At 50.0% G+C, this 27045-nt stretch overlaps 1 protein-coding gene across 7 annotated transcripts in view; it reads left to right on the forward strand.

Moving 5' to 3' along the window:
• RIMS3 (regulating synaptic membrane exocytosis 3) overlaps nucleotides 1-27045 on the forward strand; it is an 85742-nt gene that overhangs the window by 37054 nt on the left and 21643 nt on the right. For 5 of the 7 annotated variants that reach the window (XM_045548123.1, XM_045548120.1, XM_045548121.1 and 2 more), the window contains 6 exons: nucleotides 1862-2109; nucleotides 7450-7600; nucleotides 9927-10039; nucleotides 13001-13102; nucleotides 13392-13531; nucleotides 14848-20839. In XM_045548123.1, the coding sequence (XP_045404079.1) occupies nucleotides 1893-2109; nucleotides 7450-7600; nucleotides 9927-10039; nucleotides 13001-13102; nucleotides 13392-13531; nucleotides 14848-15060 (936 nt within the window). In that variant the 5' untranslated portion in view covers nucleotides 1862-1892 and the 3' untranslated portion in view covers nucleotides 15061-20839. Of the gene's footprint in view, nucleotides 1-1861; nucleotides 2110-7449; nucleotides 7601-9926; nucleotides 10040-13000; nucleotides 13103-13391; nucleotides 13532-14847; nucleotides 20840-27045 lie in introns of those variants that run through there. The other 2 variants (XM_045548124.1, XM_045548126.1) reach the window with 2 other exon arrangements.

The following is a 27045-nucleotide window of genomic DNA, read 5'->3' on the forward strand; positions in this document are numbered from 1 at the left end:
CAGCCAGGAAGTTGCGGGGTGCAGACCAGGCTGGGGCGGCTGGCTCTCCTGGCTTCTGCTGGAGCAGAGGAGGCCGCCTGCAGCAGTGGCCTTCGCAGCCCAGTTGTCGAGGCAAAACAGAGCCATCGATGCCTGCTGTCCCCCCTCCCCCAGAGTGATTCTCAGAGCCCTCTGTCCTCCTTTCCCCTCGCACTTACCATAACCCTCATTAAATATTTAGTTGTATAATTAGTTATTTACTGTCCCTCTCCCTCCTGGACTGCAGGCTTTGGGAGGGCAGGACCAAGTCAGCCTGGCTCACTGCTGTATTCTTGGCACTCAGCATTGGCCTGGGAATTTTCGGGGCTTAAATATTTGTCAAATGCAGCTCATGGGGAGTGTACATCTCTGTATTTTCAAAAGGAATTTGGTAATATATTCCAAGAATCCAAAACACATTTATGCCCTTAGTATCAAATAGGCTACGTTTGGGTATAATAGAGAACTCTGATTCAAACTGGCTGAAGCAATGGAAAATATATTATATCACATAACTGGTAGACCAAGAATGGCCTGAGAGCTTTTCTGTCTGTGTGCTGGGCTGCCTTCAGCTACACTGGCTTCCTCTTAGGGTTGGGGTCTTCGTGGGGGTAGAGGAGAGGAAGGAGGGAGAGAGAGGGGGAGAGATAGGAAGGAAGCCCCCACCTCTCTGTAAGCATAGAATCCAAATCTTCCCATCCTTGCACAAGTAAGAGTTGCGAAGGTGAATTCCATTCTCAGATTGCCTTAAACTAATAATGATCTGCCTCTAAAACAAGGCAGGGGTGGTACCTGGACAAAACCAGCCCTCTGTCAGGAAGCAGGAAGGGGGAACAGATGTTGGGGAAGCTTCCAGCAGTATCCACACCCTCTGACCCAGTCACTCCATTTCTAGGAATCAACCCTAAGGAAATAAGCAGATAAAATCAGTGTAGAAAGGTATTTATTGCAGTGATTATTTAAAAGAGAGGAAAGAAAGAGAGGGGAGAAACTTGGGCCTGATCTCAGAGGTAACTGTTTTGAAGTATTTAAGTCCATTGTGCTACCTCCATGCAATGGAATATTACGGTGGCACTGAAGCATTTATACAAAGTGTTAATGACATTGGGAAATGCTTATGATATAATGTTAAATGAAAAATATCAGGATATAAAATTGTATTTGCGGTATCAGTTTAATTATTTTTAAAAACACATAGGAAGGAGAGTGGAAAGAAACAGGTTGAAATGCTGACCGTGGCTGCCTCTCAGAAGCGCAGTAAAGGGTGATTTTGGACTTTTCTGTACTGTCCCTTCGTGCAGGAGGACCCCACCGGAGTCTGCACCCTCCACAGCCGGTCTTGTTCCCCCTGTTCTTATTATTTGCTATGAAAATAACAATCACTAATAATTATTGAATATTTACTCTATGCCTGCCACTGTTCTAGGTACTTTACATGCACTTTCTAATCTAATTCTTGCGACAGTCCTATGATGTAAGTGCTTTTATTTCTTGTTTTGCTGAGATGTTCACTGAAACCCTAAGATGTTCAGTCACAAGGTCACACAGCTAGTGTGTAGAGGCCTTTGGAATTCAAGCCCAGGCCATCTGACTCCACAGCCTTGGTTCTCATGGCCAAACCAGGTCACCTGCCAGGTTATTCGAAGCCATGTGCTCAGAACGACAGTCCCATTTATTGAGCCAGACTCCACGAATGCCCTTGGCATGTATTTGTTCATTTAAACCCTACAACATCAGAGAGGTCGAATGACTTGCCCAAGGTCGCACAGCTAGGAAGTGTTGGAGCTGTGATAGAGTCACCCAGGTCTGACGTGAGATCCCTTTGTCTCCCACCCATCTCCAGAGTTGCCTGAGGTCCTGCTGCCCCGGGGACCATGTTTAACGGCGAGCCAGGTCCAGCCTCATCCGGGGCCTCCAGGAACGTGGTGCGGAGCTCCAGCATCAGCGGTGAAATCTGTGGGTCCCAGCAAGCTGGGGGCGGGACTGGGACCACCACTGCCAAGAAGAGGCGCAGCAGCCTGGGCGCCAAGATGGTGGCCATCGTGGGCCTGACTCAGTGGAGCAAGAGCACACTCCAGCTGCCCCAGCCTGGTGAGGGGGCATGGGACATCGAGGGGCGAGGGTGGGGGTCACTTTGCAATGACAGAGTACCCAGGGACTGTCCTGGTGGGTCTGCACTCCCACACCACAAACACTTAGACTGTGGCATTTCCTGTAGACCAGCTGCTGTGCCAGGTCCAGCGTGTGCACTGACTCATTTAATCCTCATGCAGCTCCATGAGGCAGGGACCAAAGCACAGAGAAGGGAAGTCAGATGCCCCGGACTGCAGAGCTAGCGGTGGAGCCTGGATTCGAACTCTAGCAGCTGGGCTTTCCAGTCCGTGCTCTTAACCTTTATACTCTGCTACCTCCACGCGTGGACTTACTCATTATCAGGAATCATTTATGAAACAGTCGTTTGTTCCTGGCACTGTGCTAAGTGACAGCACAGTTTTACAGACATACACATCCACAAGACTCAGTCTCACCTGTAATCTCTGAGTCTCCTAAATAACAAGTAGCCACACAAATGTAGTTACATAGTCACACGTATATGTCACAAAGTCACAAGTGAGACACACACAAAGATATGAAGATAGGTGGCTTGTACAGCTACCTAAATAGAGTGCTCAGTTGCTCAGGTAAGCCGCCCATATTCCCAGGAAAGCACAGTACAGTCATTTGCTCTGTCCCTGGTCACAGATAAAACCAGTCATGCAGATCACGTAAACACGGTCGTGTGATTACAGGCGCAGGGACCCAGATCACAGAAGCACGTCACACGGGCACAGGCGTATCTCACACACACCTTAACAGCTACAACCTGATCAATATGGTATACTTTCTCAGACACAGAAGTCCCAGTTATGCTCAGAGGGTGGGTGACCACCTTGTGACACAGCCACACATGGACCCCGCATCACGGAGGAGCCAGCCTTCCCCACCAAGACCTCCTCACTTTGTGGCATCAGCCCAGACACCAGCTGGTTTTGTTTTAAAATCTCTTCCTGCTTATTTTGTTCAGAGTAACAACTTCCCCAGAAACCTTCAAATAGGCAGCTGGGTGGGGTGGTGAGGGGGTGGGGCGCCGGGGGACCGGGGAGAATGCTCATCGACACTTCCAGTTGGGGCTGGGGGAGGGGGACTTCTCTAAGCCTTAAAAGAGATTTTTACAAAGGCCTCAACAGGAGCATGGGGGCTGGTCTTTTCCAGCAGTCAGGCTGAGATATGGTTTCTGGCACAGGGCAAGGCTGGATGGGGAAGGGGCTTGAGGTCATCAGTGTCCTAGGGTGGGTGTGGCCTCTGGGAACGTGCAGTGTATGCCTGGTGCTTGGGAGTCAGGGACGCAGGGATTTGGGGATTCTGAAGTTGGGCTGGGACAAGGAGGGCTGGGATAGGGCCATGGGTGGGATTAGGGATAGGGGATTAAGATTAGGAAGTCACAGAGGTGTTGGATCCAGGAGTCTGGCTCCAGGGGACTAAGCCCAGCATTCCAGCTGGTTCAGCTTCAGACCCAAAGCCGTCTTCGTGCCGGGTGATTTGGAGGGGCAGTCTCCCAAGGCCAACGCAGGGGCCTGAGTCATCGGGAGACATTCTGGTGATCTGCTGAGACTTCACAGCCAGCGGGCAGGGCTTGGGGCAGACATGAGGAAGACCTTTCACCTTGAGAAGAGATGAGTGATGACGGGGATTCTGGGTCCTTGTCTCCTCGGTCTGTAAGGGCATGGCTGAAGCCTGGTGCCTGGAGCTGGGGGAACTGCCGAGACGCTCTTCTAACTGAAGGTCTCTGTGAATCATCTAATTGCTGAATGTCGGAGCAGGAAGGGTCCCTTGAGATCATCTAGTCCGGTGTACTCATTTTATCGATGAGGCATCCAAAGCCTGGAGAGAAAGCATGTTCCTGGAGAACGACCTCAAGTTCTCTCCCAAGAGCCACACCCTGCCACTTACTAGCTGGGTGACTGGGGCAAGCTATTTCACCTCTGAGTCTGCTTCTTTGTAGAATGAGGAAAATGATACACACCTTGCAGGGTCGTCCAGGGGCTTAAGTGAGACTGGGTATACAAAGGCACTAGCCTCGTGCCTGGCACGTCGCAGACTCAGTGAAGTGTTGATGCTGTTACTGTCCCCCATGGTCACACAGCAGAGCCCCACGTGAAGTGAGTTCTCTGCCTCCACACTTCAGCCCCTTCCCTGCAGCACACTCCTCTCCATCTATAATTCCTCTTCCCTGTTTTTTTTTCTCTCAGGCCTTGAGGATGCCAGTGTCCCAGCTTGGAGCCCCCTCCTGGCTGGGAGAGTGTGGTGCCAGAGGCATCTATGGGGTGGACTCATCTTGGGCACTGGCCCTGAAAGCTGTTCTGGGAAAGAGCCTAGAAGGGCGCCCCCTCTAGGCTCAGTTCCCTGCAGGGCTGGGCTGTGGGAAGTGGGGAGGAATTCCACTCCTGGGCCCAGCCTTCTGGCCTCTGGTCTGCCCTTCCTAGGGGCCTCCTTTCTCCTTGTTTATCTGTACCCTGAATTGGCTAGAGCCCTGCCCTTCCCTCTTTGTTTCAGAGCCTCTGCCCTATCTCAGGGCCCATGATATCCAGTCTGGACTATTGCACCAGCCTTCTCTCTGGCTCCCCTGCCTCCTGCCTGCCTCCTTCCAGATTGTTCCTCATGTTGCCCTACACTGGACTTACAAAAACTCACCCTGACACTTCAGATGGCTAGTCCTGGCTCCGTAACTTCCTTTGGGACCTTGGGAAAATCACTTTCCCACTGGGCCTCAGTTTTCTCTTCTGTAAAATGGAGCTAAAAATGCTCTCTCTCAGCTTCCTTTTAGATCTAACATTCTGTAAGTTGTGGAACCAGTGAGGAGGGTGATGTACGAGCTTTGGGGTCCAGGACACAGGCTGGGTCCACACAGGGCCGTCTCAGTCCCTGCCCAAATGGAGCTTGTCTTTTCAGTACCGGGGACAGCGTCTCTTTTCTCCTGCGCTCCAGGCTGTCTGTCAGGTCAGGGTGAGGAGAGGGCTCAGGGCCATTCCAGAAGGTGCCATGGGGAGTTCACTGCCCCTCCCTTGTATGCGATGGGACAGATGGGATGGTTCCTGGAGGCTTTCAGTCTCTGGGCCCACAGAATTCTTGCAAGCAACTGGGCCTGGTTCTCTAGAGACACAGGCTACATAAAGTTATTCCCCAGATGAACAGGGTTTGAGCCTGGACAGTGTGAAACCAGCAGAGGGATTTTCTCTGAGATTGCAAGACCTTTCTCCTCCCCCTGAAGACACGTAACTTAATCTCTATTGAATCACGTCTCAGATACATGGGGGATGGGGAGGGGAATGAGAAGTAGCATGTCAGTAGACTGGGAGTCTGTGGGCCTGGGGTCTAGTCCCAGCTCTCTTGGCGTCTAGACTTCAAGCTCCCCATCTGTGAAATTGCAGAGGTGGGGAGTGGGAAGCCTAAGTCTCTCTGGCATTCCAGGATTCTGTGACTCCCACACTCAGCGGCCCACATTAGGTTGGACAAGTCTTATCTAAGAAGGCAGAGTTGCTCCCAAATGGCTCAAAGCTTCTGGAAGCTCTAAAAGAGGATGGTTGGGGTCGTGAGGTGGTGAGGCTCTGGCTTAGGGTGTGTGTTGGGGGAGGGGATCTGAGGGGGGTGACTTGCAGCCCCCACAGCCCATCTGTTCTTCTGTGTTAGACAAGATGTGGCAGTTAGGAACCAGGGACAGAGTCGCCCTACACCCACCATTATTACCCAGGCCTCTGTGTGCGTGGTGGGTCACACACCATTTGTGGGTTTGCACGATCTAGTGTTTGAGTGGACGGGTTCAACTCCATTGTGGTGTGAAGATCACACATGCCTGACCTGAGTGTACGCAACAGAGTATGTCATGTGTCCATGTGACTAAGACCTGCTAGGGCCATTTGTGACTGGGTGACTGTTGTATAAACTTACACATGATCTTATAAATTAGATTACTGTATTCATAGATGTGATTTTTGATGCTTATGTATGTCTGCTTACGCCTGTCTGTGTGAAAGAAATATGTATGAGCAAACGTGGCTCTGTGTGTATATGTGTGTGTGACAGACAGACATCCTGGTGGTCTCATTGGTTCCTGGATGTGGTAGCTATTCCAGTATCCCAGAAGCTGGGACAATTTCAGAGAAGACATTCCTCCTCACCCCCAACCATCCCACCGGCTAGTGATCCTGGCCCTCTCGGCCTTCCCTTCCCCACGGGGGACTTCCCGGAAGATAAGTAGGTGAAGTAGGAGGAATAGAGCCCTCCTTTTCCCAGGCTGGGGTCGTGAACATCCCCTCCCTGACCCACCGTTGGGTGTGGTGGGAGAGAGAACCGCTAGGGTAACCAGCTCCCCACTCCACACGGCTTTCAGGGGCTGTGCTGCATGGCCCGCCCCTGGCCTCTCCCCATCCCTGTAGGCAACTCCACTCTTAATCTGCTTGGCCTCTAACCAGTGACAGCAAATGGCTCCTCTGGTACAGCTCCTATCTGAGCACCACTTCCCTCCCCACCAAGCTCCTCCAGCAGCCAAGCTTCAGTGGGGAAGTCCCTGCAAACCCTCAACCCGTTTCCCCCCAAACCCCCGCCCCCAGGAGGAGAGGGTGTCTGGAGGGACCACACTGCAATGCTGAGGAGGTTGCCATGGAAACCCAGGCAGGATGATGTGCAGCTAGAAGAGAGAAAGTGCCCCGTGTTCCCTGCAAGGCTGGGAGGGGCCGGGATGTGAGGGGAGATGGCCTCCGCTCTCATGGCACAGTGGCTGGGCTTCTTCTGCAGACCTTTCTCTCAAAGCCAAAGTCGGCTGGGGTCAGCCGAGCAGTCCCTCGCTCAGTCTTGCTTCCCTGACGGCCTCTCCAGCTCTGCACCCTTCCCTCTCCGTGTTCACCCCACATTGAGAAGGCCAGTCTCTTTGAGAGTGCCCAGGCTTCACATGGGGGGTTTTATGGGGCCTGCGAAGGTATCAGAGAGGTGAGTCGTGGGGCTTGGGTGTGATAGGGTCCGTGAGGATACTGGGAAGAGGGAATCCCAGAGAAGAAAAACTTGCCAGAAGACAGAGGGAGGAGGAGCACTTAGGCTTGGGGGCAAGAGCTGAACTCAGGTGGGAAGGTGGGTGTCATGGAGCCTGGCCAGGATGAGGGTGAGGCCCCCAGCGCCACCATCCCCACTCTGCCTCCAGCCGTCCTTTGTTCTGTTCTGTGTCACTGCCTTGAGCAGGGCCACGTGTCAGGCTGCAGACCAGCTCTGAGGACAGCTCAGCCACGTCCTCATCTCTGAGCCCTGCTCGTCCTGCCCCACCCAAGAGTGTGACGTTGGTAGGGGTCTTGGAGAAGCCTCGCCTGTGATCTGACCTTGTTCCTTCTTTGTGCTTGTGGCGAGGGGTCACAGAAGGGGCCAGCAAGAAGCTGCGCAGCAACATCCGCCGGAGCACAGAGACAGGCATCGCCGTGGAGATGCGGAATCGGGTCACCCGCCAGGGCAGCCGGGAGTCCACCGACGGGAGCACCAACAGCAACAGCTCTGACGGCACGTGCGTGCAGCCCACGCCACAGCCCCCGCCCTCCCTGCTCCCCTATCACGGCCAGGGCGCAGGGCAGGAATGTCTCCCTGTTTGGTTTCCAGCTGAGATGTCTGGGTTCCTCTGGTCTCTGCTTCCCTCTGTGCCCCTCCCATAGACAGTCAGTGTCTGGGCCCCAGCCGCTCCTATCACCCCCATCAGCATACCCCAGAGACCCAGAGCAGTTCATTCCTTCTGTATGTTTCAGAAGGGACCCTGCCTCCTACCTCCCACCACCTACGTACTGCCCTGCTCCAGAGGAGAGTGTGGAAAGCAAACTGTGATCCTAAATTCCTTTTAAATCTGAAACCATTGTTGTGGCTTAGCTGAGTGGAGTTCTCACAAGTAGCCCTGCTTGGAGCTTAGGGAAGGAGATTGGACTAAATCAGTGTTTTTCAAACCGTGGATGGTGACTCATAGACAGGAAGTAAAATCGGTTTAGTGGGTCAAAACCAGCATTAGGAAAAAGAAATAGAAAACTCAGGTGTATCCCAGGAGGTAAGGATAAATTACCTTGTGAACCCCGTTTCAGTTTTTTATGTACAGATGCCCATAGATTTATATTGGGTCATGATGTTAAATCCTTTTCTTACCCGTGGGTTGCAGTCAAAAATTTGCAAGTCAGTGAGTTAGATATTCCCCCGATCTCTTCTAAATCTACAAAGCTATAGCTGTGTGACTTAAGGTCTTTCGCTTGCGCTTCACCAAGGCCCAGTGATTCCCCGGCTCAGGATTCTGGGGCTCCATCGCTTAGGTTCAGTGACTGTGTTTCTCTCTGCTGTACCTGCTCTCTTGAACGCGAGTGCTCGCTAGCATTCATATATAATTGGGTGTCACCTCAGATCAGCGATCCTCATGCTGGGATCTACTGGCTGTGATCAGATCAGGGGCAATGACCACTGGGATTCACGTCCTACGATTATCTCCATTTAGCAAGTGGAGAAACTGAGGGAGCGGAGAGGGGCAAAGTACCTACCCAAGGTCACAGCCATTCAGTGATGATGGAGTCAGGATTGGACTGAAGGCCGTTGACTCTGTAACCTTTGCTTACAATCCCTACACTCCCTACACCAACTCCTACAATTCTGCGACCTCCAGAGTCTAAGTTTCTTTATCTAACCTTCTCAGATCCCATTGTCCTAAGAATGTGACACCAGGCTATTATTGACTGTGGCCAGTAAAAGTAGGTGGGCCTTAAAGCCCGTTCCTGGGGAGTGAGGAGACGCAGGCTCTCTCGGGCAAGTATACACAGCCTGCCCTTCCCTCCCTGCCTGTCACTGGCCAAGGGGGACGCAAGGCCAACTGTGCAGTGGGGGATCCTTTCTTGGACAGCCTTTTATTCCGCCAGCCAGGAGCTTGGGCTATTCCAGGAGATCTTAGAACTTTGTTCCCTCATAGCCCCTGAGCAGACCTGGGCCAACCCTCCCTCATCTGTCTTTTCTCTGCCGGCCACATGCAGTACAGCTAGGCTTGGGGACATAAAAAAGTAGCACTTCTCCCTTGATGCTAAAACAGCAGCAGCAATAACTACCAATTAGTGGTTTCTGTTTGTCTGGAATTTTTCATGCACCATCTGCCCTAATCTTCACCGTAACCCTATGACTTGGGCATCATCTCTGTTCTGTCGGCGAGGCCAGTCTCTGACATCCGGGAGCCTTTGTTTTCTCATCTGTGAAATGGGATAACCGCTCCTACCACACAGGATTGCATGATATAATGCACATGGAACACTTAGAGCACTGCAGGCACCCAGCCAGCTTTCGGTCACCGTCAGTTTTTATTACTATTTCCTGGCCCCCCCCATCACCTGCCATTCATCCCAACCCTGCGATTGTGGTGTTTGGGTCTCAGGTGCTGTCTGGAGAACCACCTCATGTTTGACTTGGATTTCAAACTTACGGTCCACTCAAACTTCAGTTCTTAGAACTCGTTCCAGGCATTGTACTATCTGGCCCAGGTCACTGGTTCTTGGCATTGATATCCCCTGGTGAGGACACAGGTGTCTAACAATCCCTGCCTTGTAAGAGTCACCTCAGATATCCCCAGGGCTAGAGGATTAAATACCATCATTAGGCTACAGTTGTTAGTCTCTTTTCTCAAGTGACATCAAATTATTTTTCTTTAGTGTGTAGAAATGAACAGTTCTGTTTGAGTGGCACACTCAGTGCTGTGTAGAGGAGAAACTGAGGCACAGAGGGGCATGCCCAGGGCCCCAGGGCAGAGCCCTGGAGCCCACCAGCCACACCCCCACCCCAGGCTGCCCTGACACCCTCATGCGCCCCTCTGCCTCCTCCCGCAGGTTCATCTTCCCCACCACCCGGCTGGGGGCCGAGAGCCAGTTCAGCGATTTCCTGGATGGGCTGGGCCCAGCCCAGATTGTGGGGCGACAGACGCTGGCAACGCCACCCATGGGTGAGTCTTGCTGAGGGCAGGGTGAGTGGGGTAATGGGATCCCTGTGTGGCATGGTGCGAGCAGCAAAAAGGAGTCCTCACTCAGGCGTCTGTGCCAGCAAGCAGGAATTAGTGGCACAATCATCGGTCCCTCCCCATCAGAGAGGAGCCGGTCCCAGCCTTTCTCAGCTGGCCGCCCTGCAGCAGCTTTCACGGCACATCCCCTCTGTCCCCTCCGTCACTTCACCACACACTCACCCCCTCTCCCACCGCCCACCGTGTGCGTGGCAGTGCCAAGGGCCGGGCATAAAGAGCAGAACAAAAATGTCACAGCATTGGCTGTCACAGTTTATTCTATTACCAATTCTCTGTGTGACCTTAAGCAAGTTGCCTCCCTTCTTTGAGCCTCAGTTTCCTCGTCTGTAAAATGGGAATAATACTGCCCACGTTAGTTCTGCAATTATTGAGCTCCTCTTAGATGCTTTGCTTGAAGTATTTCAATTTACTCCTTCGGAACTGTGGCTAATTTGACTGGTTGCTCCTAATAGAACAAGGCTTTTAGTCGTTTTTCTCACCCCTCCCCCCTGCAGCTGGAAAGTACAGTCAGCCCTCCGTATGCATGGGTTCCACAGTCATGGACCCAACCAACCTCGGATTGGAAACATTCAGGGGGAACAGAATTCCACAAAGTTCTAAAAAGCAAAACTTCTAATTTGTTGCATGCCGAGTGCTATGTCAAATCCAGACAAATGAAATAATTTGTAGGCCTTGTGTTAGATATAAGGACAGTCACACTTAACGATGGGGATACGTTCTGAGAATCGAGTCATTAGGTGATTTTGTCGTGCGAACATCATAGAGTGTACTTACACAAACCTAGATGGTATATAGATTTTTATTTATCTATATATTTTCATCTGGAAAGCCAAATGTCCCACCACCACTACTGAATATCAGTCATTTCCCCTGCTTGATCTGCAATACCAATATCAAATGCCATATATCAGGTTTCTAAATATGCTCTATTATAATCTTATGGGACCACCGTCATATATGTGATCCATCATTTACTGAAATGTCGTTATGTGACACGACTGCAACCTAGAGATGATTTAAAGTGTACTGGAGGAGTCAGGTGCAGTGGTTCACACCTGTAGTCACAGCTACTCAGGAGGCTGATGCAGAATTGTTTGAGCCCAGGAGTTCAAGACCAGCCTGAGCAACATAGGGAGACCCAGTCTCAAAAAAAAAAAAAAGGGTATGGGAGGATGCACGTGAGTTATATGCAAATACTATGCCATTATATATAAGGGACTTGAGCATCCATGGCTTTTGGTATCTGTGGGTTTGGTGAGGAGGTGAGTCCTGGAACCAACTCCCCACGGATATTGAGGGATGACTGCACTTAAACCGAATTTTACACTTCTTGGCTCCTCTTGGCTGCTCAATTCTTGAGATCTCGGAAGGACCCTCCCTCACTCCCTCTGTTAGGTATGGGCTGTGTTGGCTTCCAGCAGCCCCTCCCCAGGCTAGCTTCCCCAGAGCTGCCTCCTCGCCTCCCACCCCTTCCCCTTCAGTCTGACCTGAGCAGTGTCTGACCCAGGCACCCCTGCTTAGCCTTCATCTGGACGTGTTCGACCTTTGACCCTCACAGCAAATGAGGAAGCCAGTGCAGACAATGCCCTGCTGTGAGTCATGCGGTGCAACTGGGGTTCCATTCCAGGCAGGACTCTCTCCCCTGCACTGCCCCCAAAAGTGCCCACTGTCTGCTGGAAGAGGGGTCCACGGGGACCTTCACAGGGTGAGGGTTCGCTCTCATTTGGTCCTTGGATTGGATTTGGCTAATTCCCAGCCCTTGCTTCCAGTCTCTTAAGGGCCTGAGGAGCTGCTTTTCCCAGCCCTAGAGGCAGTGAGCAGAGCCAGCCACTTCCACAAAGCTAATGTGCTACGGCGGCCTGGACCGTTTGTGTGTGGTGCCCCCTGGTGTCCAAACGTGGGAAGTACAGGTTTGTAGTTGCTTGTTATCGTGAAATGAGGAGATTAATTCCAGGACCTTCTCTTTCCCCCTCCCCCACAAGGAGGTCAGGAGTAGCTGGATGGAGGGGGATGAATTGCAGAAGTCTCCTGAAAGTAGTAAATCCCCATCTTCCCCAATACAAACAATGCCACGATGGCTCAGAGAATCTAAAATGGGTGGCCGAACCCAAAGTGTGGCCCATTTAATTTTTCTGGACCAGGCTTATGATCCTACGCCCCTTTGAAGGACTTCACTGTATTCTGAGCGGCTACTGCGTAATTCCAAATTCTGCCAACCCACGTTGAACAGAGCTAAGAGTTCCTAGAAAACAGGTAACTGACGTGACCACACACAGATCTTGCCCCAGCAGGGTAATCCGTTTTGTGGGAGCACCTAACTCCCCGCTGGGTGCAGGGAGGCATTCTCAGCTCTCTGCACCCAGGAAGCCCGCCGGCCTTCCCGCCCTCCGCTGGCACCATGTAAGCAGGTCCTCACTGTCAGGTGGCGCCTCATGTCCCGCAGTCTTGTAGCTCGGCATCTCTTCATACTGACGTCCTTTTGATATTTGTTCAACGTATGTGTAGAGGAAGGTGAAGAAGAGCCACTGAGCCTAGTCTTCCTTCTGTCCTCCTGACACAGACAGCTCTGTCCCCAAACTTGCTATTCTGCTCAGTGTAACAGAAGCCTCCCGGTTAGCCAGACTTAGCTGGGAGTTTGGCGGCCACTTGTTACCCAAGCCTGCCCCTTAAGGGTCATGCCCCTACTCCACCCCAAGGGACCTATCAAAGTATCTCTCAGCCGATTTAAAGTGGTCTCCCGAGAGCTGGTCTGGCACATGCAGTTGGCTCCATCTTGTTCCTTTTCCAGGGATGATGCAGCATCCTCTGCAGACTGGCGTCCTGCATGGCGCTGGCTGGCCCACCCTGGCCTGGCTCTGCATGGACTCACCTTCTTCTCCCTCGCAGGGGACGTGCACATTGCCATCATGGATCGCAGCGGACAGCTGGAGGTGGAAGTGATTGAAGCTCGGGGCCTGACTCCCAAACCAGGCTCCAAATCCCTCCCAGGTGAGGGATTTTGGAAATGGGGTCCTGGCAGGGAGGCTGTGGGTCTAGCAAGTTCTCAGTTGGCCTAAATCAGTATTCTTGACAGTGGAGTCACAGCTTGCCTGGAAGGCCAGTGACTAGGGCAGGGGTAGGGGAGGGTGGAGAAGTCCGTGCTCTGGTTGCCTGTCCCATGTGCCGTCCGCTGGTTGGCTCATCCTATGCACCCTGCTCACCTCCAGGACAGGGGACAGGGAGGGCCATAGTAGTCCCTGCTGGACCCCTCCCCATCGTGCTTGTTCTCATCCCTCAGCCACTTATATCAAGGTTTACCTGCTTGAGAATGGAGCCTGCTTAGCCAAGAAGAAGACAAAGGTGGCCAAGAAGACCTGTGATCCCCTGTACCAGCAGGCCCTGCTCTTTGACGAGGGGCCCCCGGGCAAGGTGCTACAGGTGAGTGTCACAGGCAAGTGGGGCACGGCAGGCTCTCAAAGACTGGAAGTCGTAATTTAAAGTTATTTATTTACAATTTCTGCTGTGCCAAGCACTGTGCAGACATGTTGATTTGTATTACCTATTTGTTTTCACGGCCCAGTGAGGTGTTCTTGCCCCCAGCCGATTCATAAGGGAACCAAGGTTCGGGGGGTAACGAAATTGCTCCCCAGGTTGCACAGCTGGTGGGTAGAACGGATCTGTCTGACGGCTGCCTTGTGCTTCCCTTGGTGCTGATGTTTATTGCGCACCCGCTCTGCGCCAGGCTCTGCGTTAGGTGCTTTGCAAACATGACCTTGTTTCAACCTCGAGATGATCCTGCAAAATAGCTGTGATTCTCCCCACTTTCCGAACGAGAAAACAGAGTCTCAGAAAGGTGACGTGACTCGCTTGAGGTTTCAAGCTAGTAACTAGCAGAGCTGAGTTGAACCCAGGCCAGTGACTCTCATCTTGACCACTTGAGAGTGACAAAGCCCTTCTGCACACTTTGTGTCGTTAGCCCTTCACCACAGTCCTGGGAGAGTGGTGGCCCATTTCATAGGTGAAGAACCTGAGGTCATGTGAGGACATAGCACAGTGGTGGCTCTGTCTCTGGGCTCAGTCCTGAGTTGAAACTCCAGCCCAACACCCACTAGCTGCAGGTGGTCTGTTGTGAAGATTAAATGAAAGATTGCATGTAGAGAGGCTGGCATAGGGCCTGGCACCTAGACACCACTCGGCAAGTATTAACGGGCATGGCAGTGGTGGCTGTTGGGTCTTGCATGAGGCCACATGGGTGGCAGAGAAGAGGCTAGAGCTGGGGCCGTCTGGGCCGTCTGACTTCTTGTGTAGGGCTGTTCCTCTGGGCTGAGCTGGTTCTGTGACAGGGGCCCTTGGAGTCTGCCCCTTCCTAGGGAACGCTGTCTTCTGGAATGCTGGAAGCTTGTGGAGTCAGACACACCCAAGTTCATTCCCAGCTCTGCCACAAATTACTGTGTCTCTTTGGGTTAGTTAATGAACCTTTCTGAGCTGCAGTTTCCTCTCGGTGGCTGTAACAATGCACAGCAGCTGACCTACACAGCTTGTTATAACAATTGAAATACTGTGTGCAAAGTCCATAGGCTCACACCTGGCACATCTTAAGTGCTCGGTAAGTTGTTGCCCTGAATCAGTCTGAGTCCAGGCTCTCTCTGCCCCGACTGTGCCCAGGTGAAACTTACAGGTTCTTGGGGCCACTGTGCAGTCCTGGAGTCAGGGAAGGAGCTCAGTCCCTCGCTCTCTTCCTCCCCTCCTGGCAGGTGATCGTCTGGGGAGACTATGGCCGCATGGACCATAAGTGCTTCATGGGCATGGCCCAGATCATGCTGGACGAGCTGGACCTGAGCACTGCGGTCACCGGCTGGTACAGACTCTTCCCCACCTCCTCAGTGGCAGACTCCACGCTCGGCTCCCTCACCAGGCGCCTGTCCCAGTCCTCCCTGGAGAGTGCCACCAGTCCCTCGTGCTCCTAAGGATGTCGGGAAGAGAGGCTGGGATGGTGGTGCGGGAAGGGGTGCCTGCTGACCCCCACCTCCTCCCCTGTACATAGTCTCCATGTCTTTCTGGACCCCTGTCCTACTGCATGCCTCTTGGCTACTGGGCTTGTCCCAGCTGGCAGTGGAGACTGTGGTGTGTGTGTGTGTGTGTGTGTGTGTATGCGCGTTTGTGTGTGTCCACATTCTATCTGTTCACCTGTCTGGGTACAGTCAGACCTGGTGACTACATGGGCTGAAACGTCTCCATGTCTCTTTGTATCTTGTTGAAAAGAAACCCAGAGGAGGGTGGTGGGGACATGACTCACCCTGAGGGGTCTCCGGGGGTGGAGGTGGGAGATGCGACCACTGGTCGGTCCTGCCGTGTCCAGGAACCAGAGCAGAGCCTGCGTGTCCCCACCCGTGTCTGCTCCTGGTGGTCTCTGCTTTGTTTTCTGTCTTGTCTTTTGTTCCGCCCTTGCCTCTCCCAGCACCGCTGCTGTTTTCTGAGGAATGTAGCATCCACTGCGCTGGCCACGCCGAGGCCCTCTGGGAACCCCATCCCCCCCACTGACACCCTCCTCCCCACCTGAGCTGCTCGGGCAGCTCTTCCTTCGTCCGCCGAATGTGTCCTGCAGCATGTAGCATGCCCATCTAGCACGCTGGCCAGGGCCCTGCGGGAGGCAGAGGATGCCGGGGTGCGGGGGCTTGGAGACCTCCTTCTTTGTGGGGCTGGAACCACCTCCTTCCTATAGCGACGGACAAGGTCTTAGTCCCCAGGGCTGCCAGCCAGGTGCCCCCTGAGCATTTGTCCTTCGTCTCCTTTATCTCTGCAAGCCTCCTCCTCTCCAACATGCCAAAGGAGCTCTCCCGGCAGGACCAGGAGGTCAGCCTCAGAGGGGATGTTACCTGCCAAAGCAGACAGTCCCCCCTAGGCCCTGAGGGTGGCCGTGTCCCCACCCCCGGGCTCATCTCTGGCGGGCTGTGGCTCAGTAAGGAGGTGCTGAGAGCAGGGCTTTCTGCTGGAATAAGCCAGGCTACAGCTGACTTGTTCCGAGCCACCGTTGAGAATCCTGCCTGACCTTTGTGATTAGCTGCATGAAGTTGTTCATTTGCGGTTCTATGTTTTGCTCATTTCCAAACCAGGGTCCCTGCCTGGGAGCTCAGACTCACGTGGGCTCCAGCCTTCTGGCTCCATGAGCAGCCTGGCTCCGGACTCTAGTCTGCCACCGTCACCAGCTCTGTATAAGCAATACTTCCCCTTCGGCCTCCCTGCCCTCTTGCGCTCCACCACTGCCCCCGGAAAGTGGCCCGCCCTAGGCGCCTCACCTGCCTCTGCTTTCTCCCGCACCCTGTCTGGTTGGAGCTTCTGGCAGCCACTCACTCCCTGACTTGATTTGACAGCTGGGCCCTGTTGGTGGGGACCAGTGCCTGGGCTGGACCCGCTATGAGGTATGTCTGCCGGGAATCCTGAAGTCTGGCTCAGGGATGCCCAAATCTGTCCCTCTCCCTCCTCGGCTCCAGGGTGGAAGGAGAAAGGTTGCCCAGGAGATGGGCAGAGCAGCCCTTGGGTTCAAAGTGGGGGAAAGCTCTCTTTCTCCCTCTTCCCCAGACGTCATCCCCAAGTGCTAAAATGACTGTGACCCGAGTACCTGAGGCAGGGACGCGCCCCCCAGGTAGCAGGGGAGAGGCCTCAGCCCAGCGCTGGGCCTCCATTTAGAACCAAAGTTGGGGGGTGGTGCGTGGGCCATCTCAGCCCAAAGGGCCTCCTTGCCTGGCAGGGTTGCTTGTTAGGCTGAAGCCAGAGTCCTGTCACCTCCCTGCCCGGAAAATTAGGAGAAGAAGCCAGGACCTCACCCGTCCTGCTCACAGGACAAGATGGGGTAAGGGCGGGAAGGAAGGAAGCAGAGTTAGCTTCTGGGCTTGTCTCCCACCTGAGTCTCCATTCTTGTATCGTCAGAGAAGAGAACCACTGTGTGCACGGAGGAGGGGGGAAGGCAGCTGGGAAGGCAGAAATGCTCTCCCAGCCCCAGTGCTCGGACTGGGTAGTGCAGGCCTTTCTCATGTTCCTACCAGTGGGGCAAAGGGCTCTGTACTCCTTGACCCTAGTGGGGGAGGAAACTCGCTTGCAAGAGGGTATTTTTATCTCCTATTTGTGAGGTATTCACCTCTAGAGCAGTTGCTCTCAGGATGGCATGAAAACACTCCACATCTCTGGAGTGATGGGATTGTTAGTGATCTGCAGGGTAGCGTAGACGTTTGCTGATGTATCACCAAGGGGTGATACCGAGACTGTGCAGTCACCCCCAGGAATGGGGGGCTACCAATACAATACTCTCCTCTCTCTAGGGGTCCAGGAAGGTGGGGAGCTGCCCGCAGCATGGCTAGCCCTGGGCAGCTCTGGGCCACAGTGCCCCTTGCCCCCGGGGCGGTGGTTAGCACAGGGGCAGTTCAGGCCAGAGGAGGGGCCTGATGTGCTGGTAACTTGGGCTGACCCGCCTATGATCCCCAGCTGTCAGAACAGCCAGGAGTTGGGCCACCCCACTGTCCCACCTCTCTAATGGAAGGTAACTCCTCTCCAAATTGACCTTGGGGATTATTATTTTTCACCCTTTGCACCAAATCAATTACTAATCCCCACCTGTATTTCCCCCCATGAGGGTGAGGACGTGTGAGGCTGATGTGCACGTGTTATGGGAGTGGCTGAATTTAAGAGTTTCTCAGCATCCTGGATGCAGAGGCTTGTCCGAGAGGCCACTCTGGAGCTAGGCTGTCCCAGACGAGGAACGTGCACAGGTGTGACTCCTGGCCTTCCCTGGGCTGGGGGACATGTGCCCTTTGAGGAGGGGCTTGTGGGGAAGGAAGGAGCCTGATCCCTCCAGCTCACTGCCAGGTTCGGTGTCCTGGCTCCACGTGCCCCCTCGCCCGAGAGGAAACCCTGCAGTGGTTACAGGATGGGGCTCTTTGTCATTCCATCTCCCCTGGTCAGGAGGGTCGTCACAGATGTGGCAGAGACAGGAGTGGCCCTGCAGTGATGCTGGGCTGTGGGCAGGGACGGTGATGGGTGACTCAGAGCATCTGTCTTCGTAGTCTGTTCAGTCTGCCCCACTTTCTTCAGACTCCTTTTTCCTGCAGTGGGCTTTGGTGTGAGGCAGGCTCCGTAAAGGGAGCCAAGTTTGGGTTTGACAAGGGGAGTTCGATCCTTCAGGGAAGAACCATCTCCAAAACTCCTCCCTCCCCCGTCTCTTCTGCCACCCAATTCTACAAGGAAAGGAGCACTTAGGAGGCTCTTGGGACCAGCAAGTCCCAGGCAATGCCAGCATTTCGTGGGGCTGAGGCAGAACCTAGGAGCTCCAGGGAACGGGCACCCATGGAGCTCATCTCTCGTGGAATCACTGCCGGTTAGAGCACTGAGGTCGAGCCAGTCCTCCTGGGGGCATGACACCCCCAGGGAAGCACGCCCGACCTCTTCTTTACTGCCAGCCTTGAGGAGAGCGGAAGCCTCCATTTTTAAAGACAATAAAGACCTCCAAGGGTACTTCTTTGGAAATGAAATGTAGCACAATCTCAGCCTGCGTTCCCAGGAGCCCTGATGTGCAGCCAGGGTCCTTCCTGCAGGCCCTGCTGCCCAGGAGATGCCGAGCTCCTCTTCCCCTGGGGCTCCCGAGCTCCTAATACCTCATATTCCCCACCTTCCTCAGCCCAGAGCGCAGCAGGGCTTTAGCAAGGCTGCTCTTCTGTGTTCCTGACTGCTTCTAGCACTGTGCAAACTCTGCAAGAAATTGCTGCCTTCGCTCGATGTTGTAGATGAGTTGCTCTCCACCTGGGGGAGAGATGGCCTGTCACTCGGGGCCAGGAGGTTGTCCAGCAGTGTTTCCGCAGTGGCCGCAGGGAGATGGAAAAGAAGATGCCTGCTTCCCTGCTGCCTCCTACCCTCCTCTTCCTCTCCCCAGAGTTTTCTTCTCCAATATCCTGACACATAAAGAGATTCTTTAAAATGCTGCTTCCTCTACTGGACTGTCTTTCACTGAGTGATCAGGGAGGAGATGAAAAGGTGGACACGTCCCCTGCCTTCTCCCTCTCAAGTCTGCTTTTCGCTCAGGTCAGAAGAGGCTGGGGAAAAACAAGCAGGATTGAAGAGCAGGGGAGGCCCCCACAATCAGGCGAGGCCTGGTGGGGGCTGCACTGGCCTGGACTGGCTGGGAAAGGGTTATTTTGAAAGTGTGCCTGAGCATCTCAGAGCAATGTCGGTGATGCCAAAGAGAGCAACTTGGCCTCCTCGGGCACCAACTCTGCTGGCTGAGCTGCACAAAATGTGGCTCAGATGTTGGCGTGCCCAATGGTGGGACCTTGTTCTCTGACAAAGGGCTTAATCTTTCCATGTAGCAAAGCAACTTCCCCTCCCCCGAACCCTGAGCTTGGGCTTTTGTGGGCCCAGCATGGCTGTGCCTGTGAGGGAAGCCACATCAGTGAGAGAAACCTGCATTCTCTCAGGGGCCTGGACTGGCTTGGGGCAGGTGCTCGTTAAAAAATGTGTTTCTGCTTTGGGAAAACCTTCCAGGGCTCTGGAAACTGGGACAGTAAGGACAGGGCCTTGGGCCTCTCCAAGGAGTTCACACTGATGCCAGGAAGGGTCTATGGGACTGGGTTCCAGAGAGCCTGGCTATCAGCAAAGGGGCCTGGGAATTTCAGGGGCAACTGAGCAACTGCCCCATAGCCAGTGACCTGGGAGTGGACAGCTGGCTATAGGAAATCAAAGGCTGCTCTGTATAGTTTTGCCAGAAACTGTGACCTTGTGCAAGACTTCTCACTTTTCTGGGCCTCAGCTTCCTTATCTGCAATATCAGAGCATTTGCCGATTGCTCCATGGTTCCCTCCAGGTTTTAAAAGTCTCTGATCTGGAGCTGATGAGTGTTGCCAGCCTGGTGCACCTCGTGCCCAGTTCCACAGGCTGGTTTCTTCCAGCCCCTGGTGCCCCAGCTGGGCACAGGTCTTCATCTGGTCCGTGCCCAGATGCTGCTTCTGACAAGAACTCTGGGAATCCTTACAGACTCTGCTTTCCCCTCTTCGTGGTTTGTCCTCCCTCTTTTACTCTTGTGTGATGATGAGAAATAATTAAGGGTTATCTACAATGGACAATTTTCAAGGTGCTGATGTGATGTCACAACCTCAGCTGCACCCTGAGTTAGGTCAGTGTCCCCACCAGCAGATGAGGCTGGGTCATTCCTCATTTCTGCTTCTAGGATGGCATCAGTGGGAGAGTTGAAGATCTGAGAATTTTAAAGGAAATGCTCTGTGATGGGAGGAGAGAGAGAACTTATTTCCCTTCAAAGTATTATGCTCCTTAAAACCACTCCTCCCTCCAGAATGCCTTTTACCAGACATCACCCCAGAAGGCAGAGTGGCTGCTTCCTTCGGGAAAGCAGGCCTGATGGCTCTACCAACTCCTTCGGCATATAAACTCACAGCAGGTGGGAACCCCTTTTTTAGAATTTCCAAATGCATCCTGCGAAGAGAGAAGATAGCTGATAGGGACTGACAAGCACACTGTTTAGATAAGAAGCAATTAGCCTTTTATATCTGTGCTCTATACATTTTCTATGTGCAGCATCTTTCCAAACTTATTGTGGTTCCTGGGTGGCAGGTGGACAGCTGGGAGGGACTGCCGGCTGTTTTGTACAACGTTCTTGCCAATTCCCTTGGGAGAAAATTCTTCACATGGCTTCTGCATGTACAGTATTTGGGCAGCAAAACATGATTAAAGTCATTTTGAAAATGGTTTCATGTGTTGCTTTCTGTAGACAGTTCTTAATTCTAGGAGAGAGAAAACAGGGTTCCAGGTGACTAAAAGGAGGAGGAAGAGGATGCCTTGGTTGAGAGGCAGAAGAGAGCAGTATATCTTGGGAAAAGGCATGAAAGCGATGACATGGGCCTCTGACTCCTGTATGGGGAACTCTACTGCCACAGCAATGTCCTTGGGCTGTGGAATCTCCCTGGTCCAGGCAGCTTCTGGCTGTGTCTCCCAGGATCCCTGCCTCCAGGCCATCAAAGCCTCTGTTCCCATGGACTCCACAAGGGTAAACGGAGCTAAGGCCACTGCTTTTGACCCACTGTTCATTTCTTTCTGAGCTCTTGGGTCCAGCAGCTCTGCTCGGGCATATGGCTGCGTCAGTCTCCCTTATTTCAGCCACACTCAATACAAGCAGTAAACAGCAATGATCTCTAGTGCTGTGACCTACATCAATCACTGACTCCTGGAGCACCCCTTACCCTCCTTTCCTCATGGAGGGACAGAAAATATGTCAACATTGAGTCATTTCTAGGCAGAACCATTGTCCTCCTAGGGCTGGGTTTGGGGGTACAGAAGACGGATAAAGGAAGTGTAGCATTGTCTTGGCATGTGCTTGTTGGCACAAGGCTGGCATCCTTCAACCCAAGAGCCCTCTAGGGGGACCTCCTCTGCCTTGGCTCTGGCTCTTGGCCTTGCAGTCCCCGTGGGCACCATTCCTTGAGAGAAGGCTTGAGTCTAGTATATGAACTCTGGTGCTCGCCAGGATTCTGGCGTATACTCTCATGAATTTAAGAATTTCCATGCTTCTATTCAGCAAAATTCTTTCCAAAAACAACAACCAAAAAAACAAGACAAAACAAAAAGGGCAGACAACAAAAATTGAGATACAAAGAAAGAAATTCTAGAGGATGTTCTTCAGAGAGTAAGAACATAGTATGTACTTCACAGGGTTATTGGGAGATTAAGATGAGGTAATATTTTTTGTTTTGTTTTGAGACAGGGTCTTGTTCTGTCACCTGGGCTAGAATGCAGTGGCATCATCATAGCTCACAGCAACCTCAAACTCCTGGGCTCAAGTGATCCTCCTTCCTCAGCCTCCTGAGTAGCTGGGACCACAACGCCCAGCTAATTTTCCTATTTTTTGTAGAGACAGGGTCTTACTCTTGCTCAGGCTGGCCTCAAGCAATCCTCTCGTCTTGGCCTCCCAAAGTGTTAGGATTAAAGGCGTGAGCCACTGCACCCAGCATGATAATATGTTTTACAGTGCTCAGAACAGCACCTGAAACACAGCCAGTCCTATGTGTTCTCTGTCACTAAGGGAAATGATCCTGGACAGAAGGGCTGAGATGCAAGAAGGAAAAGTGAACAAAGAAATAGGTTTAAAAGTAAATAATAACATAAAATAATAAATAATAACAATAAAAACTATAATAATGTTTTAATCTGTAAAAGTAAAGATAAGCATGACTAAAAGGGGAGGAGGCGGAGGAGGATGTCTGCTCCCAAAATATTGACAAACAGCAGCAAGTGAATTAGTCCTTGGAATGTTCTTGAGAAGGATAAAGATACTGAGTAACTTCAATCTTCCTAAGTATCCATTCTAAAACCTCTAGAGTAAATATTAAGAAAAGAGAAACAGAATTTAGTAGATGTGAAAATCCTCAATATAAACTATAAAATACAACAGTGTATTAGAAAGTAATATATCATAATCAAGTAGCGTTTATCCAAGGATTGCAAGGATGGTCCATTGTTATCAAAAAAATTCATCACTGTAATTCACCACATTAATAGACTAAAGGAGAAAAAAAATCTATAATTATCCTAATACCTTTGCTTGTTATGTTATAAGGTTTAATCCTATTCATAAGACTCTTAGCCAACAGAAGGTAACTTTCCTAATTTGATACAAGTCATATACCAAAAACCCTAGGATCAATACAAGGAGGCCCACTCTCATTGCTACCATTTTACATAGTTCTGGAAATCCTGTACAATGCCATAAAGAGAACAAAGGTGTAAGGATTGAAAGAGAAGAGATAAAACTATCATTTATAGATAATTTGACAACCACCTAATTTTTAAAATAGTATTAATTATTAGAACTAATAAGAACATTCAGCAAGGTTGCTGCATACAAGATCACCCTACAAAAATCAATTGCATTTTCTATAACAGCTAAAACCAATAAATAATAAATATTATCCACAATAGCAATAAAAGTTATTAAGTATCTAGGAATTATTTAAGAATATATAAGACCTCCATGGAGAGAACTTTAAACTCTAATAAAAGAGTTGATCTGAATAAATGAAGAGACATTTCCTGTTCTGGGAAGAGACAGTTTAATATAAAGATAGTAACTCCCCCCAAATTGATCTATAAATTCAATGTACTCTTTTTTGGGGGGGGAACAGAGTCTCACTCTGTTGCCCTGGCTAGAGTGCTGTGGCGTCAGCCTAGCTCACAGCAACCTCAAACTCCTGGGCTCAAGCAATCCTCCTGCCTCAGCCTCCTGAGTAGCTGGGACTGCAGGCACGTACCACCATGCCCAGCTAATTTTTTCATATATATTTTTAGTTGTCCATATAATTTCTTCGTATTTTTAGTAGAGACGGGGTCTCGCTCTTGCTCAGGCTGGTCTCAAACTGCTGAGCTTCAAACAATCCACCCACCTCGGCCTCCCAGAGTGCTAGGATTACAGGCATGAGCCACCACACCTGGCCTCAATGTACCCTTAATTGAAATTTCAGTTGGATTTTAAGCATTAAATTTACTCTACAATTATATGCAGTAATACAAGTCCATGAATGGCTAGATCAGCTTGTGTTTAAGAAAAGAAGAGAGTGTCCAAGGATTGGCACATGTGTATCTGGAAAATTAATACATGATAAAGGGAGTAACTTAAAACAACGGGGGAAATGGATTGTTTAAATATATGTTAGGAAAACCGCTTCACTACCTGGACAAAGAAAGCATCCCTATCTAAACCAAGATATAAAGAGAAGCCCTAGATGGCTTAATAGATCTAAAATTGAAAAGTAAAATACAAAGCTAATAAAAGAAAATGTAAGATAAATATTTTTGTGAACTAAAGGCAAGGAAAAACTTCTAATCTTATTAACATGCAAAATAAAGCAATAATGAGACATCACTTTATACCTATAAGAGACTGGCAAAAATGAAGAAGCTGGATGATGCCAAATCATGGCAAGGACATGGAGATACAGGAACTTCAGATTCTGTGTAAAACATAGACTGGTGCAGCCATTTTGGAGAGCAATCTCTGACACTACCTGGTCCAATTATATGCAGACCCTATGACCAGTAAATCTGTAGACAGATATCCATTAAAGTGACACGTACAAGGATATTCACTGAAGCATTATTGGTGGCGGTGGTGTGGTAGGCAGAATAATGGCCCCCTACAGATGCCCACATTCTGATCTCAATGTGACAATGTTAATTTACATGGCAAAAGGGACTTGGCAGATGTGATTATCTTAAGGACTTTGAGATAGATTACCCTAGATTATCTGGGATAATTATCTGGGCCCAGTCTAATCACATGGGTCCTTATAAGTGGGAAATCCTTCCCACCTGTGGTCAGGGGGAGAAGTGACTGCAGAATGGTCAAAGAGGTGCAGTGTTACTGGGCTTTGAAGGTGGACGAAGAGGAGCATGAGCCAGAGAATGTGAGCAGCCTCTAGAAGCTGGAAGAGTAAGGAAGTAGGTTCTCCCTTATTGCCTCTATGAAGAACCCTTAAAAATCAATCATAAACAGACAACTCAATTTAAAAATGGGCAAAGGATCTGAATTGACATTTAACCAAAGAAGATACATGCATGACCAATAAGCACATGAAAAGATGTTCAACATCAGCCATCAGGGAAATGCAAATCAAATCCACAATGACATACTACTTCATACCCACTAAGGGGGCCATAATAAAAAAGGATAATAACAAGTGGGGGGGAGGATGTGGAGAAATTGGAATCTTCTGGAAATGTAAAATGATGCAGCTACTATGGAAACAAGTTAGGCAATTCCTTAAAAGGTTAAACATTGTTAGCATAAGACCCAGAAATTCTACTCCTAAGTATATGCAGAAGATAATTGAAAACATATGTCCACACAAAAACTTGTACAGGAATGTTCCTAGCAGCATTATTCATTATAGCCAAAAAATTGGAAATAACCCAAATGTGCATCAACTGATGAATGGATAAATGTATGTTACATCTCCACACAATGTAAGAATATTTAGCAATAAAAAGGAAAGAAGTACATGCTACAACATGGATGGCCTTAACAATACTATGCTAAGCGAAAGAAGTCAGTCACAAAAAAATTAGATATTGTATGATTTTATTTATATTAAATGTCCATAAAATGCAAATCTATAGAGATAAAATGTAGATTAGTGATTGCCTAGGGCTCAGGTTGAGTTGAAATAATTTGCCATCAATTTTGCACTTCAAAAATTATTAAAGCAAATTATTCAGGTTGAAGGAAAATGATATCAAATAGAAATTCAGATAGATACAAAAGAGTGAAGAGCACCAAAAATACATATGTAAATATAAAATACTTCTTGTTTAACTTCTTAAAAGATAACTGTTTAAAGAAAAAAAATAACCATTTATTAGGGGGTGAGTAACTTATGTAGAACAAAAACTGTATGGTAACAATAGCATAAAGAATGGGAGAGGATAAATAGAAGCATATGATGTAAGTTTTTTACATTATACTTGAAAAGTTATAATATTATTGGAAGGTAGACTATGATTAAAGATGCGTAGAGTATTCTGAGGCAAGGACCAGAAGAAAAAAAAAGAAAAAGAAAAGATGCATAAACACTAAAAATAGGCCGAGCGTGGTGGCTCGCGCCTGTAATCCTAGCCCTCTGGGAGGCCGAGGCGGGTGGATCGCTCGAGGTCAGGAGTTCGAGACCAGCCTGAGCGAGACCCCGTCTCTACTAAAAATAGAAATAAAAATTATCTGGCCAACTAAAAATATATATAGAAAAAATTAGCCGGGCATGGTGGCGCATGCCTGTAGTCCCAGCTACTCGGGAGGCTGAGGCAGTAGGATCGCTTAAGCCCAGGAGTTTGAGGTTGCTGTGAGCTAGGCTGACACCAGGGCACTCACTCTAGCCCAGGCAACAAAGTAAGACTCTGTCTCAAAAAAACAAAAACAAACAAAAAAAAGATGCATAAACACTAAAAATAAAAAGAAATAAAACAATAAAAAAATAAGCAGTTAGCTAATAAGTTTATAGTGGAGATGAATTAGATGCAATACTAAAAATACACTATCCAAAGGAAGGTAGGAAAAATGAAAAAAAGGAACAAAGAATGATAGGATAAATAGAAAACAAGGAGAAAACCATAGAATCATCTCAAAAGATCCATAAAAAAATTGGCCAAATTAAATACTTGCTTATAATTTAAAAAAAAAAACCTCTTAGCAAATTAGGAATAGAAGAGAACTTGCTTAACCTCAAAAATTCCGTTTATGGAAAACTTAGAATTAACGTGACACTGAATGATGAAAACTGGACACTTTCCCCTAAGATCAAGAATAAGAAAAGGATGTCTAGATTCAATACACTGTCTTCTCTTTTTCTTTTCTTTTTCTCTCCTGTCTTTTCCTCTCTTCTTTTCTCTTCTCTTCTCTTTTTTTGAGACGGGGTTTCATCTGTTGCCCAGGCTAGAGTGCAGTGGCATTATCATATCTCAATGCAACCTCAAACTCCTGGGCTCAAGCGATTCTCCTGCCTCAGTCTCCCGAGTAGCTGGGACTATAGGTGCATGCCTGGCTAATGTTTTTGTTTTCTTTTGTGGAGACAGGGTCTCTCGATATTGCCCTAGCTAGTCTTGAATTCCTGGCCTCAAGCAATCCTCCTGCCTTGGCCTCCCAAAGTGCTGCAATTACAGGTGTGAGCCACTGTGCCTGGCCTACACTTTCTTCTCCTTTTTTTAATGGCCAAATCTGACCAAAATTTTCATGTGTAATTTTAGCATGTATCTCATACAGTTCAGGGAGCATCAAACTAGATCTATTATTGCCAGACATTTTGTTACAGTTTAATGCACATTAACTAAAAAGTGCACATTTTTAGTGTTCATGATAAATGCAGTTATGACCTTATTACACTTTTGGCATTCTTTAAGAAAGTACCTGAAGCTTT

This window comes from Lemur catta, chromosome 3, assembly GCF_020740605.2.
Source record: "Lemur catta isolate mLemCat1 chromosome 3, mLemCat1.pri, whole genome shotgun sequence".
NCBI classification, from domain to species: domain Eukaryota; kingdom Metazoa; phylum Chordata; class Mammalia; order Primates; family Lemuridae; genus Lemur; species Lemur catta.